General features: G+C 42.3%; 1 protein-coding gene across 4 annotated transcripts in view; it reads right to left on the reverse strand.

The window, feature by feature from the left end:
- The window catches only part of LAMB1 (laminin subunit beta 1), a 72,139-nt gene that overhangs the window by 43,309 nt on the left and 12,083 nt on the right, over positions 1–16,747 (reverse strand). For all 4 annotated transcript variants that reach the window (XR_012508273.1, XM_074367667.1, XM_074367668.1 and 1 more), the window contains 8 exons: positions 14,326–14,514; positions 14,176–14,239; positions 9,955–10,157; positions 7,600–7,720; positions 5,921–6,109; positions 5,503–5,682; positions 5,256–5,368; positions 3,507–3,586 (listed from right to left, as the gene is read on the reverse strand). Coding sequence is in view for 3 of the 4 variants with exons in the window: in XM_074367667.1 (XP_074223768.1) it covers positions 3,507–3,586; positions 5,256–5,368; positions 5,503–5,682; positions 5,921–6,109; positions 7,600–7,720; positions 9,955–10,157; positions 14,176–14,239; positions 14,326–14,514 (1,139 nt within the window). In the remaining variant the exon portion in view is untranslated. The remainder of the gene's footprint in view (positions 1–3,506; positions 3,587–5,255; positions 5,369–5,502; positions 5,683–5,920; positions 6,110–7,599; positions 7,721–9,954; positions 10,158–14,175; positions 14,240–14,325; positions 14,515–16,747) is intronic.

The raw sequence follows: 16,747 nt of genomic DNA on the forward strand, positions 1-16,747 counted from the left end.
AGAATTCTTCAAAAAAGTGATGGGCTTCAAACCAGACATCAAAGTCCTAAATTTAATTGATGAAATGATTTTAAAGGATGCTGCAAAGTTGTTTATATTTTTCAATGGTTTTAAACATTGGCAAGCAGCATTTTCCTTAGCAACCCCTCTTACTTATTCATGAAAGCAGGTTATCTACTGGGCAAAACTTCATTAACCTGGCTTGAGTCATGTTACTTAAATCAATTAAGTCTTACTTTAAAATATTCGCAAGTTCAGATTAGCTGTCAACATAATAGACATGGATTACTAAACTTTTATTGTTCTACCAAAACCCGTTCGGCTCATTAAACGAAACATTTTCCACTTCGTGATTTTACACTTCATCTGTCCCTGGCCAAAGCAACTTAACTAAGGAGTGTTTGGGACTGATTTCGAGATTGCCTCTCCCAAGGCAATGGGAGTGCATATTTAGTTTTTATATCGTAAAAATCTTTTGTTTCTCAAATTCTTTTACTCTAACAACATTTATTCAACAAGTGGCCAAGGCAAAGCAAAGTAATATTATCAGGTGGGAGATATTCACAAGTGTTCGCAAGAAATCATTCAGTAAGTGAATTCTGAGTATCTGCCATGCACCCAGCGTTCTAGTGGAATCGGTACTTCAGAAGACAGGACCTCTATCACCCCTTTGGGACTCTCACGTAAAGTCCTCGTGGGGAAAAACAGCCTTGAAAAGGATCCCTGCCAAACACTGTGGAGTCACAAGACTAGAGGCATCTTTAAAGCTTCTTTTTTTCCCCTCCCATCCATGATGCCAAAACGTAAGGCATCTCATCAATCATGCTAGAAAGATAACGACCCACTTTAAAATCTTCACTAAAATGTTCTGCTTCATAAACTCTCTTGATTAGCACATTCTGGTTTTTACACATGTTTGCAGGAGAGATGAGGGGGCAGGCTGGGGGCTGTGCGTGGGTGGATTTAGGGACAGGAAGCATGTGTGAGAAAGAGAGAGAAAGAGGGAGGGAGTGTAAGTGACAGAAACCGTTGAGGATCAAGGAACACAGGACATTCCCGAGTTTAGGACATAATTTGGAGAGTTACATATGCCGCTTTCTGCTAATCAAGAAGGATTTTTGGAGGGATGACAGCTTGGAATTGATGAATCAATTACTAAAGGAGTCAGCATGTGTTCTGGGAATCACGATGGAAAGTCTCAGACATGATTCCATAAGCGGATAGCAGTTGGTCTTCCTTCCCATTTTTATGGGATTATCCTTGCTCCCTCCCCTTCGGAGGTTTTCTAAGAACAGAAATTCACCCTGGAGTTTCAGAGGCCACATGCTGTACTGCATTTCCCGCACTATCTTGAATAGAACAAACCCAAATCCAGAGGCCAAAGAGAACATGTTCTTGCTGCCTAAACTCTTATTCCCTCCCAAGCAGACTACCACAGCGCTGGGAAATCATTCTCATAAGAGTCAGTTTTCATGCACATGAAGCTTGCTCAAGGAACCCAGCGTGCTCTCTCTGGCCACAAGGAAACATCTGCCTGTCCTCCCAACAGTCACTTACACTGTTTTGACCAGATGTTCTGAATCTGATCCAGTAACAGAGTCTCAAATCCTCTTTGACTCAAAGGTGATTCATCAAACTCCCACACATTTAACATCTTGCCAAAATGTGTATTTTGATCATTTTTGTGAGAGCTTCACATCTCATCTATTCAAGGAATACCAACATTTTCAAGTAACTAAAATTATCATAGGTAATTTTCATGAATGTGCTTGGAAGCTGGAAAAAATAAAGTCATGAAGGAGGAAATGAAAAAATTCTTTACACACATCAAAACGGGACTTCATTTTCTATCTGTTGGATTGGTAGGAAATAAAATGTCTAATGATACCAACTGCTGGTGGGTACAAGGGAAAAGGGGCTTTGTAATAGTCAGGAGGCAAACAGATGAGCACCATCTGTCTGGAGGACAATCTGATGTCCTCTAGTAAAATAGAAAATGCACATGCACTTTCAATGAGGAGTTCCACCATGGAGAGCCTAATCTGGGGATATGTCTGCAAACATTCATCAAGATACATCTGCGAGAATAGCCAAGACATGGAAGCAACCTAAATGTTCATTGACAGACGACTGGATAAAGAAGTTGTGGCTTATTTATATAATGGAATACTACTAAGCCATAAAAAAGAATAAAATAATGCCATTTGCAGTAACATGGATGGACCTGGAGACTGTCATTCTGAGTGAAGTCAGACAGATGAAGAAAAATACCATATGATATAACTTATATGTGGAATCTAAAAAAAGAAAAAAGACAGTAATGAACTTATCTACAAAACTCAAACTCAGAGACCTAGTAAACAAATTTGTTACCAGTGGGGGGAAGGGGGTGGGAAGGGATAAATTTGGGAGTTTGAGATTTGCGAATATTAACTACTATATATAAAAATAGATAAACAGCAAATTTTTTCTGTATAGCACAGGGAACTATATTCAATATCTTGTAATAATCTTTAATGAAAAAGAATATGAAGATGAATATATGTACATATATGCATGACTAGGACGTTGTGCTGTACACCAGCAATTGACACATTGTAACTGATTATACTTCAATAAAAAAAGATGTATCTGCAGGATATTCACTGCAATATTTTTAAAAAGCAAAAAACAAAAAGGAATTAATCATGTCACTTTCACATGATGGAATACAAAAAAAAAAGAGCTAGATGAATACATGTTGATATGAAAAAAGATCTCCAAATTAAAAAAAGTTGCAGCTTACTAGCCATACACATATCACTTTGATTTATTAAAAAAATGTCCCTAAAAAATCTAAGTAAGAAATCACGGATTATTTTTCTTTCTTTCTACCTACCTGCTAAAAAAAACAAAACCTAACCTGTTATTTAAAAAGAAATGAGGAGGGGGCGGGTATAGCTCAGTGGTAGAGTGCATGCCTAGCATGCATGAGGTCCTGGGTTCAATTCCCAGTACCTCTACTAAATAAATAAATCTAATTACCTCCCTTCATCAGAAAAATTAAAAAAAAAAATAAAAGAAATGAGAGGAAAGAAACTAATTTTTTCCCAGTATTCGGAGCACTATTATTAATTTCTAGAGAGACACAAGAAACGTTCAACAGCAGCAATTGACGGCAGTGGAACTGGGTGAGAAAAAAGGGCACAATGCCTGTCTGAACTGTTTGAATTCTGTTTTAAAACCATGAGCATACATAGTTTCCATAACTTAAAAAATACTGAAAAGTAAAATATGAAACAAATTAACACGATTAAAAACCAAGAAACAAACATCCAAGGGAAGGCTTCAGAGCTAACTCATAATGAAGTCTGAGAATCTTAAGAGCACAGGTCAAAGTCATTATCAGGCATTCAAACCAAGGTGAATGCACCCTGCTTATCACCCTGAGCGTCCTGCTCGTCCTAGAGGTCACGAGGACTCTGTGAGGTGACGGGGTCCAAGAGTGTCCGCGCAGCTCCACTCACCTATTGTTTAAGGCTCCCCCAAGGTCACAGTCACAAGGTCGACATCCATCCAAATCGTTGCTTAAGCCCCAGTGCTCTGGCTGCAGAACAAAAGATTAAATGTCTAAAGGGGGGGTTCCTGTAATTACACAACAGACTCAGCAAGAGACAAGTCGCGGCGTGTTTTGGGTGTTCCAAACGTTCATCTGCACCATGAAAGCAGAAAGCCTACAAAAGGCACGAGGATGAGTATTCCAGAATGCGGAACCCAAGCTGCAGGTCGCTGGGGTCAGAGGCGGTTGCGTATTGACGAGCCCAGATCAGAGTAGTTTCCTTGCCCTGCAAATAGCCTTCACCCAAGAATTAATATGAGCTAGCAGCAAACATGCCACTTTTCCTTAGAACTATGCTGGCAGTGAGAGTTTTGGCAAATATTTGGCAGGACTTAGTGTTTTCCCTAAGTCGTAAACTCCGTGAAAGCTCTCCAAGGATTTGTCCACATAGAAACACAGACTAATGCAAGGGCTGTTTGCACAGCTCAAAGCTGAGGGGATTGCTGAGCTCCAAGACCACTGGAGATGGAAATAAAAAGAAATGGCACAGAATTGACAAATGGCACACCTCAACAAATTCCCTAAGTGTTTTCCCTAATGAGCAGATAAAAAACCAGGCTTGCCAACTGAAATCAGACTTCCAGAAATTTACTTTAAGAATCAGCATAAATGTAAATATACCTATTTACTGGTCATCAACATAATGTGCGGTTGGTGGACCCCCCCCTCCAAATTATGAAAGGAATTACAAGAATGTTATAAAAGATATAGAAAATATTTTTTTAATTACTCTCATGATTACTCCACCCAGAATCACTATAGTGAACTTTTTGGTCTGTTTCCTTCCAGAGTTTGTTTTTCTTGATCAATTTTTTTTCCCCTACATAATCAAGATACTACTCACATCCTGTGATTTTTTTCACCCCAGCATAAGCATTTCCTCATGTTACCATCATTTTCAATGGCAACCAAATATCACATTGTATAGAAGCCCCCAAACGTAACTATTTTCCCCACTGTTGCTTCCAAGTTTTTTTTGCTATGAATTATAAAAGATGGAACAAGCCTTCTGGTGAATACACCTTTGTCCAATTTTCTCATTATTTCATTAGGATAGATTCCCAGAAGTGGGATGACTGGGTCAAAGGCTACACACACGTCTCCAGGCTCCTGACACCTGTCTCCAAATGCTTTCTGCAAAGTCTAACCCGGTCTGTGTTTCCATCAGAAGCACATGAGTACCGGCCCCTTGCTGTGTCCTCACTTCATTGCCGGCATTCCCAGTTTTATTGCAGTTTATTGTTTTTCTAATTACTTTTTTTTTTATGGGGGGGAGGTAATTAGGTTTATTTGTTTATTTATCTTTAATGCAGGTACTGGGGATTGAACCCAGGACCTCGTGCTTGCTAAGCATGTGTTCTACCACTGAGCTATATCCTCTCCTTCCGGCATTCCCAGTTTTAAAAACTTTTTGTTAGTTTTGCCTGTAAAAATGGCACTTCACTGTGGTTTCGTTTTATAGTTCCAACAGTGATGGTGAATATCTTGTCAAAATTATTCATTAGTAATTCCTCTTTTGTGAACTATCTGCTCGTGGCTTTTCATATTTACCTAAAAGGGTGATGTTTTGTAGAACCTAACAACAGTGAGGATCATTCTCTATCAGAACACGTCATATGCACAAACTTCCCATCGCATGTAGTTAGGATTTACCTACCAGACACTGGTCACAATGCTGTCCTGTCACCAGACGCTTACAGTAGCAGTAACCCGTCTCAGAATCACAAGGACTCCCACCAGGAATCGTTCCCAGAGGATTGCAGGCACAAGCTTTATCAAAAAGATGGAAAGAAGTAAAGAAGCATGAACCACGTCAGTCCAAAGCAGTAGACTGGATGAAGAATTGCAAAGATGCAAATTACATACCTAGGACACTCTCCAACTTTTCAAACAAATGTACTTACATTTACAGCCAAATGGATCTTCAGCACTTAAACCATAGAAGCCTTCTTTGCAAAAGTCACAATGTTCTCCTTCCACGTGTAATTTACACCGACACTGACCAGCAATGAGACCGGCAGAAAAATCCGTGTAACTGTCACAGATCCCCCCATTCTGAGAACCGGCTGGGTCACAGGTACATTCTAAGAATGAGAAGTGTCAGGTCACACAATGTGTTGAGAAATATGTGTGTTCCCTCCATCCCTCCCAATGTCACCAAAATAGTCTAAAAAAGGCTGGATTAACAGGTAAATTCTACCCCCAGCCTCTTAGATAGCAGCAAAAATCATGCTGGGTCTGAGTCCTGAGAGAAAGACTATTCAATATTCACGTTGAAAGGTGACCTAAATAGTTCCCTCCTCGGGACTGTCTCCTACGTACGTTCGCAGAGATTAGGGTCACGGATGTCTCTCTCCGGATGCTGGTAGTAAAACGGTTTGCACTGCTCACAGTTGCGCCCCATGGTGTTGTGCTGACAGTCATCACACACCCCTCCGCTGACATTTCCGGTGGCCAAGTACACTGCCATGTCAAAGTGGCATGAGCTGGAATGCTCGTTGCAGTTACACTCTGCGTGACAAGACTCGTGTCAGGAAAAGCCTTTTAAATCCACTTTCAAGAAAGCATGGGGTCGATAGGAAGGAAGCTCATTTTGGAAACTGGGGACAAAGTTCAGGCAACAGGGCAATTAACAAGAAGGTGCTGGTGGTGAAAAGGTCACGTCTGCTTATGCCGTGAGTTTAAATCTTAAATCATGCTGGAAACCTTTATGTGTAGCCTTTATGAAATAACCTCAATAATTTGCCTTTTTCAGAAGAGAATGGGCTGTGAAAAGTTGGAAATCTTTGGGGAAAGTCCCCTTGGAGGCGTATCGACGGGAAGACTGCGTTGCATGGAGGATGCAGCTGGGTCATGCTCAAGGAGGGGCAGGAATGCATCGCTCTAGAAGATTTTCTAGGCAATACGTTCATTCCTGGGGGAGCCTGTTTGGGCTGCCAGCTTCAAGGAGCAGGGAACGAAGTCCAGATTCCCTACCTCCCTCTTCCCACCACATCAGGCCAGGCTCTGTTAAGCAGACCTTAAGAGCCCTCTAGCTGGCCATCTGGGTCCAGTCTGTCCCTCCTCTAGCAATTAATTCCTCTTGTCTTCTCACAATGAAGCTTAACTCAAATTGGTCCTCCCAGGGCTCTACACGCTAGCCTCATCTGTCTCCCCTTTGCACCACAACATCCCGTAGAGAGGGACTGTCTCATCACGACATCCCCTTGGTGCTCAGCAGAGTACTGCCCTAGGTATGCTGGCTGAATAAAACCCCCGGGATCACTTCCCAGCACAGACTCTGGTGTCATGAGAGTGTCCTTGGAGCCTTGTGTTTTGTGTTCTCCTTATCTGAACTCCCTCCCACTTCCTGCTGCTTTCTTCTCTTTACCTAAACAATTGGAACTATTTGGTAAGGGCCAGCTGGTTGGACTTACTAACAAAACCTTGGCCAGTCCAGCCCTCACTGGTTTCTGAGCTCCCAGAACAGTCCTTCTCAGCAGGGGCAGAGGCAGGCACACCTCAAAGGTGGGAGATGATATCAGAGGCGCTGTGTGCGGTGGGGAGGGTGGTGGTGCTCCAAACTACCCCTCTGCCCAGAGCACACCCTGGGATGGATGGGTGGAGGGATGGACGGAAGGATGCACAGGCTACAGCTGGGCTGGCATAGAAAAAAGGCTGAAAACTATTCTGTCTCTCCTAGACCTCACTGATCTACCATGCCATCATCTTCACTCACTTTTCTCTCACAATCATCTTGCCTTAAAAACAAGCACAATGCCAGGACCCACATCTCCATCTTCTCCCAAATCTACGAAACACATAGCTATTGCTCAATGAATACCAATCGAGTCGGTTAACTGAGTGGTCAGTGACTTCCTAAGAGTATCAGGGGGAGGCTGGGAGAAGTGTAGGGACTTCTCTTCCTTTTGCAAAATAGTGTACTATGACAGCACCTCTCCTCAGAGAGTGGCTACTGGAGTCTGAACTGATTCAAAAACTTCCCTCTGCCCGAGACTTACTTTTACAGGCATTGCTGTTCCGACCTTCAGCGGGTCTCCAAGGTAAATCATGGTAGAAATCCATGCACAGCTCACAGTTTAAGCCCTTGGTATTATGCCTGCACATGCAGTGTCCATGAACCTTGAAAGTTACAAAAACAGGAAAGAGCAAAGTAAGAGATATACTAATGGCCAGACTTTTTCCAGAATCAATGGAAGATATAAACCCCTCTTTTTGTGCTGATTCTAATTGGTAGCTCACCATGAGGGTTTTTTGGGGGGAGGGGAGGTAATGAGGTTTATGTATGTATTTTTTTAATGGAGGTACTGGGGATTGAACCCAGGACCTCGTTCATGCTAAGCACGCACTCTACCACTGAGCTCTACCCGCCTCCCCCGTTTTTTGTTTTCATTTTGTCCCTTTCCCCAGTGGGTCCTTCTGTCCTACTGATGGCTTTAACTCCCATCTCTAGGAATAGTTCCTATCATATAATGGATACTCAATAGATATTTTACTGAAATATCAATGGAAAGAACAGATGAACAAAATCAGTCACTTAAGAATTTTTTTAAAAACTAGTTATTTAAGGGTTTAAAAATATCTATTACAGTAAAAATCAAAAAAAGTTATAACAGGGAACTAAGTGTGCAGAGACCACGTGGGAACCAACTCACATTACTGTCACTTTTCTTACTGTCCTACACAAAAGAAAGGTACGTGTGCTTGCTCTGGTTTTTGACTTCAGGCATAGCCCTTAAAAATTATTTTTTCAACCCAAAATGAGATTTTAATAATTAATCATTTACCGTATTGACATTTTCTCTCCCTTAATGGAAAGAAATATAAATTCTCAGAAAAAGATACAGATGATTTTGCTTTAGGAAGGGCCCACGCTGGGCTCGTCTGCATTGCCCCCGACACACTTAAGCCCCAGGGGCACTTAAATGAGAAATAAATTCTTTTGCTCTGGCAAATATTCACCTACACGAGGCCCTCACCTTAATGCTAGTTTCTACAGAATGGAATTCACAAACAGGACAGACTGGTCCACCTGGACCCATCTTGACAGGACTGCAGTTAACAGGAGCCTAAAATCCTCTCATTACAAGGTGGTTTTACAAAGACTGAGCCCATCCCAAAGCACATACCAAGGGATGGAACAGACAAAATAAAGTACTGCGAGACGCAGACTAGTGACATGACTACAGGAGGTTAGCTACACACTGAATTTATGACACTGGGAATTAAATATAATCTACCCAGCATTCTCTGGATGATGGAGCAAAAAGATCGTAAGGCTACATTCATTCTCCCTTTAGGCTCGGGTAAAAATTCAACTTTATCTGTGCAATCAATGTTCTCGCTGGAGTATACGGAAGGCAGAAGTTTTAGGCAGCTGAATACACTCAATTCCACACCTTTCCCTTCTTAGATGAAGACTAATAATCTTTGAAAAGGCAAACAGCAACTGCACAAGACACACCTTTCATCAAAAAGGGAGGCTCAGGGGAGGGTACAGCGAGTGCTTAGCATGCATGAGGTGCTGGGTTCTATCCCCAGTGCCTGTTAATAAAAATAAATAGACCTAATTATCATCCACACTAAAAAATAAAAATAAGATTTTTAAAATTACCTCCCCCCAAAAAAGAATTTTTTTAAAAACAAGCGAGGCCCACAGTCCAACGGAGACCCAGGTTCAGAGTCAGAAGAGGAAGATTTGAATTTCCATTGCCATGTACTTACTTACGGCCCTCTGGCAAATTACTTAATTCCTTGTCTCTTCTAACAAGAATTATCAATTCACTTAGAAATTGGCAAAATATCCTAACTTTGTCCACTTTGCAAATCATCCAAACCCCCAACTTTTAAAAGTACTCAATTTGAAAACACTGCATGAAAGTGGGAAAAGAATGAAACTCGAAGATTCCAAGAAACAAAAGTCCGTTTGATCCCTAAACGGTATCCCGTGGTTCTAGGTTCAAATTTCCAGGGTCTTTAAGCTGGGATCAATTTATGCCTTCCAGCATCAAGACTGGAATGCTTGTGGTTTTTAATGTTCTCTCAAGTAAAGGAAGATGTGATTGTTATTTAGAAAACTTTGTAATCCTCGCTGACTAAAATATTTACTGCAGCAACAATCTTTAAAAATTAACTCGGTGTCTATGAAATGAGCAGTCCTGACATCCTCCCGGTCCAAGAAAGTCAGCAAAGAGAAAAACGCAAAACCAACCACCAGAACGGCACAAAGGGTGAAAGCAGATGTCTGGGAAAATAAAACCCCAAATAAACAAGGCTGAAGGTAAGACAAGCTCCGATCTGCTCTTTAGGATCCCCTGGACGAGAAGAAAGCCGCCTGGAGCGTGCGCTGGGCTTACCATTCCTTCCACGTCTTCACTGAAGCCATCCACGGGGGCACACTCGCTGGCGTGGCCGTAGCAGAAGCAATTCCCTCGAACCACCATATCGTAAACCGCGTAATAGTACTTTTCTCTGATTTCCATTCTGGAATCCAAAAGGTTATCTCCCAAAGTATGCAGTTTCACAAACTTGATTCTCAAGTTGGTGATTTTTAAGAGATCTACGAAAGCCACCAAGGAGACGACAAGTTTGATCAAACAAGCAAGACTTCTTCTGCGATTAGACATCTTTTATAGAAAAGGCGTCATGAATAAAAATGGCTTAAGTGAAGTTTACTCCCCTTGCATGACCTAGATGCACAGAACAGTCAAGTTGAACATAATGTGACAGTTTCTGGAAGAAAAAGTTTACTCCCTTCTTATCAGTTTAACATCTGTCCTGAGATGGATTTGTCTGCAGACTGATGTTTCAGGAAGAAGTGTGAAAGCGGAGAAATTTAAGAAGGCAGCTGCGTGATTGCCAGAACCCACCGGCACAGAGTCATCGCAACTATTGCAACACCATCTGGTTCCCACGGCAATTAGCGTTAGTCTCAAAATCAGAAGATTCCATCCAGGTGGGACAAAGTTGATCAAAATCCTCCAATTCTCATTATTATTGTAAGATAGTTAGAAACACTTTGGTGTCCATTTTTGGACAGGAAAATACTGTCTGAAATTTCCCCCCACATAGATGAAATCCAAGTTACTAAAATAGATTCAACACTGTGTATCAATCAATCCAGGATGGACTATCCTAACCAAGTTTCTAGGCAGCATTACAATCTACAATTCTCTTGTCCTAGTTTTACAAAATAATTTACAATATAATACAGTGGTGAAAGGATAGAGAAGCTTAGTATTGGGATGTTGGGGCAAATGACTTTTTCCTAAATAGAAATTACTTGGAGACCACGTTCTCTTATTTTATCTCTTCTTCTTTCTCCTGCCTCTATAGGCCTAAGCTCATTACAGAAGGCTGGGCCATCAGTGAATTCCTCCAGTTACCTGATAAACCAGGAGTCATTCAACCTTCTCCACCAGTGTGTTCATTAATTGCTAAGTTGCTCTTGCCGAAGAGGGCCCCCAAAGATGGATGAGTCCACTTGCCCTAAGCTTCTAAGCTTTACTTGCATTTCTGCAGATGACTTCCTCTCAGTTACAACACAGGACAACAGGGCATTGGCCCAATGCATCGGATAATTTCAAAGCCCAGAGACAACTTTCAAGACTTATAATGTATGCAGAGCTTACAATGAAGATGACCGAAACAGCTGTGGGTTGAAAGACAAAGTCCATGAGTCCATGCATGATACTTAGGCTCTTTGTAAAAAATCCAGAGCTAAACAGAGACCCCGTGGTCCTGCTTAGCTGAATGGAATTTATGAAGGCCAACATTTTCGCCTGCACAAACGCTCCCGCACAGCGTGAGCACAAGCGCCCATTGACATGAGGCCAGACAACAAACTTGAAGAGCAGCTGGAGTATTTAGAAGCCCTCGAGCTGATCTTTGTGGAAGCCCTCAGAAGAGCAAATACGCTCCCCCCACTCTCTCCTGCCATATTTAACAACAACGAAGCCTCGTATTGCCTGCTCTTCTAAGAGGCACAATCACCTTTGAAGTGAGTCTCAGAAGTCAAAACAGCACGGACAACTGAAGAGGTATTGTCCCCTTGATTGCAAAGGACATTCAAAGCACTATCAGTTAAAGTGGGTGCTTTAATATAGAAATAGATAACTGGGACTTCAAAATTTGTAGATACTGACAGGCATATGCAGAATAGATAAACAAGATTATACTATGTAGCACAGGGAAATATATACAAGATCTTGTGGTAGCTCACAGCAAAAAAGAATGCGACAATGAATGCATGTGTATGTTCATGTATAACTGAAAAATTGTGCTCTTCACTGGAATTTGACACAGCATTGTAAAATGACTATAACTCAATAAAAAAAAAAGAAATAGATAAATAAGATCCTACAGTATAGCACAGGGAACTACATTATCTATAGGTAATACTCTAATAAAAAAGAACCTGAAAACGAATATAGACATGTGTATGACTGAATCACTGTGCTGTACACCAGAAACCAACACAACACTGTAAACCAACTACACTTCAATAAAGAATAAAAATAAAGAAATAGAATGTCCAATGCCACTTAACAGCCAAAGACAACAGAATTGTCACAGCAGCATACTCCCCAAGTCCCACAAATTTCACCCCAAAGGGGCAGCCCCTGAGTCCTTTGAGGAACCCAGGAGGTGTTGGTCACAGAGCCCATGGGGATATTTGTTGCAACTGGATTTGGAGAGTAGGGAGGGCAGGCCTCCCAGAACTCACTCATATGGCACAGGGCTGGAGATGTCATTAAATACTTGTCTTACTTAGTAAATTACAGACCAGAGACGGTCCAGGCCACACGTAAAATTAATTTGAGAGGGGAAACTTCACTTTTCTGGTCATATGCCCTGGACCTCTTCCATTCTATGCATCCACGCTGCAAGCCTGCAAGTGCATGGGGCCTTGGTTAAGACGAGGGCCAAGCTCAAGGTCAGCCAGACCCCGCCCCATCTCTGCTGGACTGATGGCACCTTAGCAGCTGGAGAGGGACTCCTCCTCCCACTTGGAGGTGCGGGGCTGGTCTGCAAGAGACCTGAGTGACAGCTGACTGCAGCGACCACAGCGCCAGCAGCTTCCTGGGTCCAGCACTTCCGACGTGTTGGGCGCTTGGTGGGTCATTTATCTCCATCAACTCCTTTCCCTTCCTTAACAACCATAAGGTCAGTATTACTATCTTCATTTACAGACGAGAAAACTTTTTTTTAGCCTCTAGTTTAGGTCATTTACATGCCCCAAGTCACATAGCTATCATATGCTGGAAGTGGGATTTAAACCCAGCTCTGTTGGGCTCCAAAGCCCATTCTCTGAATTTGAGCGCATTCTGCCTCCCAAGAAAATCAAAACATATTTCTGTAAAAACATAATCATGGTGGCGGGATGCAGGAAACAGCTCTGTACTGAGAATCGTAACAGGCATTCAGGATCTGACAGTCAGTAGCCACGTAACCTTGGCCATGTTATCCCAATCCTGGGCCTCAGTTGACTATTTTGTGAAATGGAATGACAAACCTCACCTTATTGAGCACACTGAGCAAGGCTGAGATTTCTGATGTTCTCCCAGGATTCTGTCTTCTCTTCTTCCTTTAACCATAAGAACCCTAGCCAAGAGTTTTAGAGTGCACACAGCCACCTAGCTAGAGAGGTTTCCCAGCGTCTCCTGTGGAGCAGCCATGGCACTAATTCTGGCCAATGGGGTCTGAACAGAAGTGATGGACGGCTTCCAGGTTGCCCGCCCTTTACTCGTCCCCTCCCCTAGGGTGGGACAAGGATAGGGTGTTGGTCCAGCTCTAGCTATGGGGAAACAGACTATAAGACAGAAGGAACGTGGGAATCTGGGTGACTTAAAGGCTAGGGCTGCCAGGCTTAGCAATAAATACACAAGGTGCTCAGTTATATTTGAATTTCAGATAGATCATCACTTTCTCGTACAGGTATGTCCCAAAGATCCCACGAGACGTAGTTACACCAACCACAGATATTGCATGTGCATTAGTCACAAACATTAAATGGGATATAGTTATGCTAAAAAAAAGTATTGTTTGTCTAAAAATTCACACTGAACTGGGTGTCACCCTGTATTTTATCCGGTGAGCGTGCATATGGCAAGTGAACTGTCTATTTACTTGGAAATCCCTCTGGGCGATTACCTAAGAGAGAAATAAACTTCGATTTTATTTGAGACACTGCATTCTGGGGGTTACTTTGTTACAACAGCCTAATCTACACCTTAATTTATTATATATATATACACATACACATATATATACGCACACTATATATATATATATATGCATACGTGATATTGAGCAACAAAACAAGGTATTCTGGCTAGCATAATTGTTTGAGTACTTATGACATAAATCTTTTACTGTTTTCAAAACGTGTTCCCCATCAGTGAGGACTCTGATTACTGACAATTTCAAGAGCTTCCAGTAGAGTACTGCAGACAAAGAGGGAAATGAAGAGGGTGGATTCAGCAGTGGATATTTAGATTCTGGGTACAGGGCTCTGGGTAAGAGCTCTTCCATGATTGCTATTTTCCATCAATGCTTTTATTTGAAAACAAGCTTACTCTGTATCCTCGGACTGTAAGGATCTTCTATTCTGAAAGCAGGATCTAAAGCACGAAATATCACCTAAAAATAGACAGAGGAGTAATGGGCATTTTCGCAGTGTTCAAACACTAGATCTGTAAGTAGAAGGGAAAACAGAGCAAACAAACCTCTCCTTCCGTTGAGGGTTCGATGTCAGAATATCGGGAATCACAAATGATATCATCGACTTTCTTCATGGGGCCGGTGGAAATGCTGGGGAACGAGCTCTCACAGTCGTAGGCAAAGTATCTGTACACGCCCCAGGTTTTGCCAAAGTCAGACGATCGTTCTATCAGCATGGCGGCTGGACGGAATGTCTAAAGGCAGAGTGGAAAAGATGCATTTGATGTTTTTTTTCTATTGGTAATCTGTATTTTTAAAAATCCCAGATGAAAATATCATTTGACTGTGTGCTACCAACCCTGACTTCACGTGGCTGGGATTTCACACTGTGGTGGATTTCAAACCCTTCAAGCTGCTCTATGGAGCATCTATATTATTGTGCGTAAAGTGTCCAGCTTCTAAGTTTTGTACTTTCTCCCGCCCTAACAGAGATCAGTAAGCTGCTTCTCTTTAGAAGCTGATTATAAACAAGCCCTCATCGCAGACAAGGTTTGGTCTATTCAGTCATGATGCCCACGGCATGACTGGTTAGTTTGAGGGCTCGTTCTTTCATTCGTTCACTTAATCATTCAGTAGACGTGTGATGAATGCTACCGAGTACCAGACAGTGGTCTACATGCTGGAAGTCGTCCCATGAGGTGCAGGTATGGCGAGAAATCATTTATTATACAATATGTCAAACACCATGGGAGAGTTACATGTGGTGTGCTTTGGGAAAACAAGAGAAAGGAATTACTAACTCAAGATGCTGGAGAAACCTGTAATTCCAGCCATGTACCCCAAAGAACTGAAAAGAGGGATTCAGATGTGAACATTCGTAGCAGCGTTGTTCACAACTGCCAAAAAGTGGAAACCACCCAAGCGTCCATCAACGGCTGAATGGATAAACCAAAGGTGGTACATACCTGCAACGGAGTATTATTTAGCAATAAAAAGGGATGAAATTCTGATACTTCCTACACCATGGATGAACCTGCAAAACATACTAAGTGAAATAAGCCAGACATAGAAGAATAATGTTATGATTCTACTACATGGAATGTCTTGAATAGGCAAGTACATAGAGACAGAAAGTAGACTAGGGGTTACTGGGGTCGGGGGGCAATGATGAGTTATTGCTCAACACAGGCAGAGTTTCTATTTGGGGTGATGAGCAAGTTCTGAAAGTCGATAGTGGTGATGGTTACGCACATTGTGAATATACCTACTGCCACTGGAACTGTATTTATAAATGGTTAAAAAGTCAGATTTTATGTTGTGTATACTTTAGTGCACACATACACACCCCCATAGCTAGGGAATGCTTCAGAGAGAAACAGTCTCAAATTGGGTCACGAATACATAACTGGGTGTTTTCCAGGCAGCAGTCAGAGGTGGCTGCAGGTGGCAGGGGTGTCTGGGGCAGGGCAGAAAGGAACTAGTTGCCTTGCTGAGGGGTTTACTTCATTTTTATGCAAAGAAGGGGAACACAAACATTTAAGTGAACAGAATGAAGTGATCAGACTGCACTTTAAAAAAAATAACTCTGGCCAAGTTCTTGGACACGGAAAAAACCAGAGACAGGGAAACCAAGTGATAGAAAAAAAAAAAAAAAAAAAAAGAGGAAGGTCTTAACTCAAGCATCACAGTATAGCTGGAAGAAAGGGATGAAACTGATAGCCCTGAATATTTAGTGAAAGTAAAATACGTTGAATTGCACTCAATGATCAATCAGATTTCATTAGAAAGGGAGGGAGAGGAGAGAAACAGGAATCCCTGAGCTTGGGTAGCTTGTGGGGGAGTTGGAGGGGAAGGTGGTGCTGCTACTAACAGAGACGCAAGAAAAAAGTGAAGGCATTTGGTTTTGGACGAGTTGGTGCAAGGACTCCACATGGAGACGCTCCCTGGACAACTGGAAACAGTGGTCTGGACACAGCTGCGAGAATGGGGCTTGTAACATGGATCTGGGAGTCACTGTATACGTACAATATTTGAAACCTCCAAAGATTTAATTCTACTCCTCCCCACCAAAACAAAAAAGAGAGGGGAAAGGACAAGATAAAAGAGCCCAGGTCGGTGGTCCAGGAAAATGCATCAGCCAAGGGCTAGATGAAGGCAAGAGAGCAGCACTGGGAACTTTAACCATGGGGTTTCATGTCACCTTCCGTTCCGGGCTGAGCTGTGTCCTCCCCACGTCCTGATGTTGAAGACCTAACCCCCAGTACCTAGAGTAAAACTGGATTTGGAGACAGGGTCTTTGAAGGGGTAACTAAAGTAAAATGAGGTTGTTAGAGTGGGCCCTAATCCCATGTGACTGGCGTCCTTATAAGAAGGCATCAGGACACAGACATGCACAGAGGAAAGACTGTCTGAAGACCCAGGGAGAAGACAGTCGTCTATAAGCCAAGGAAAGAAAGCAGCCACAGAAGAAACCAACTCTGCCAACAA

This window comes from Camelus bactrianus, chromosome 7 (assembly GCF_048773025.1).
Source record: "Camelus bactrianus isolate YW-2024 breed Bactrian camel chromosome 7, ASM4877302v1, whole genome shotgun sequence".
NCBI classification, from domain to species: Eukaryota; Metazoa; Chordata; class Mammalia; order Artiodactyla; family Camelidae; genus Camelus; species Camelus bactrianus.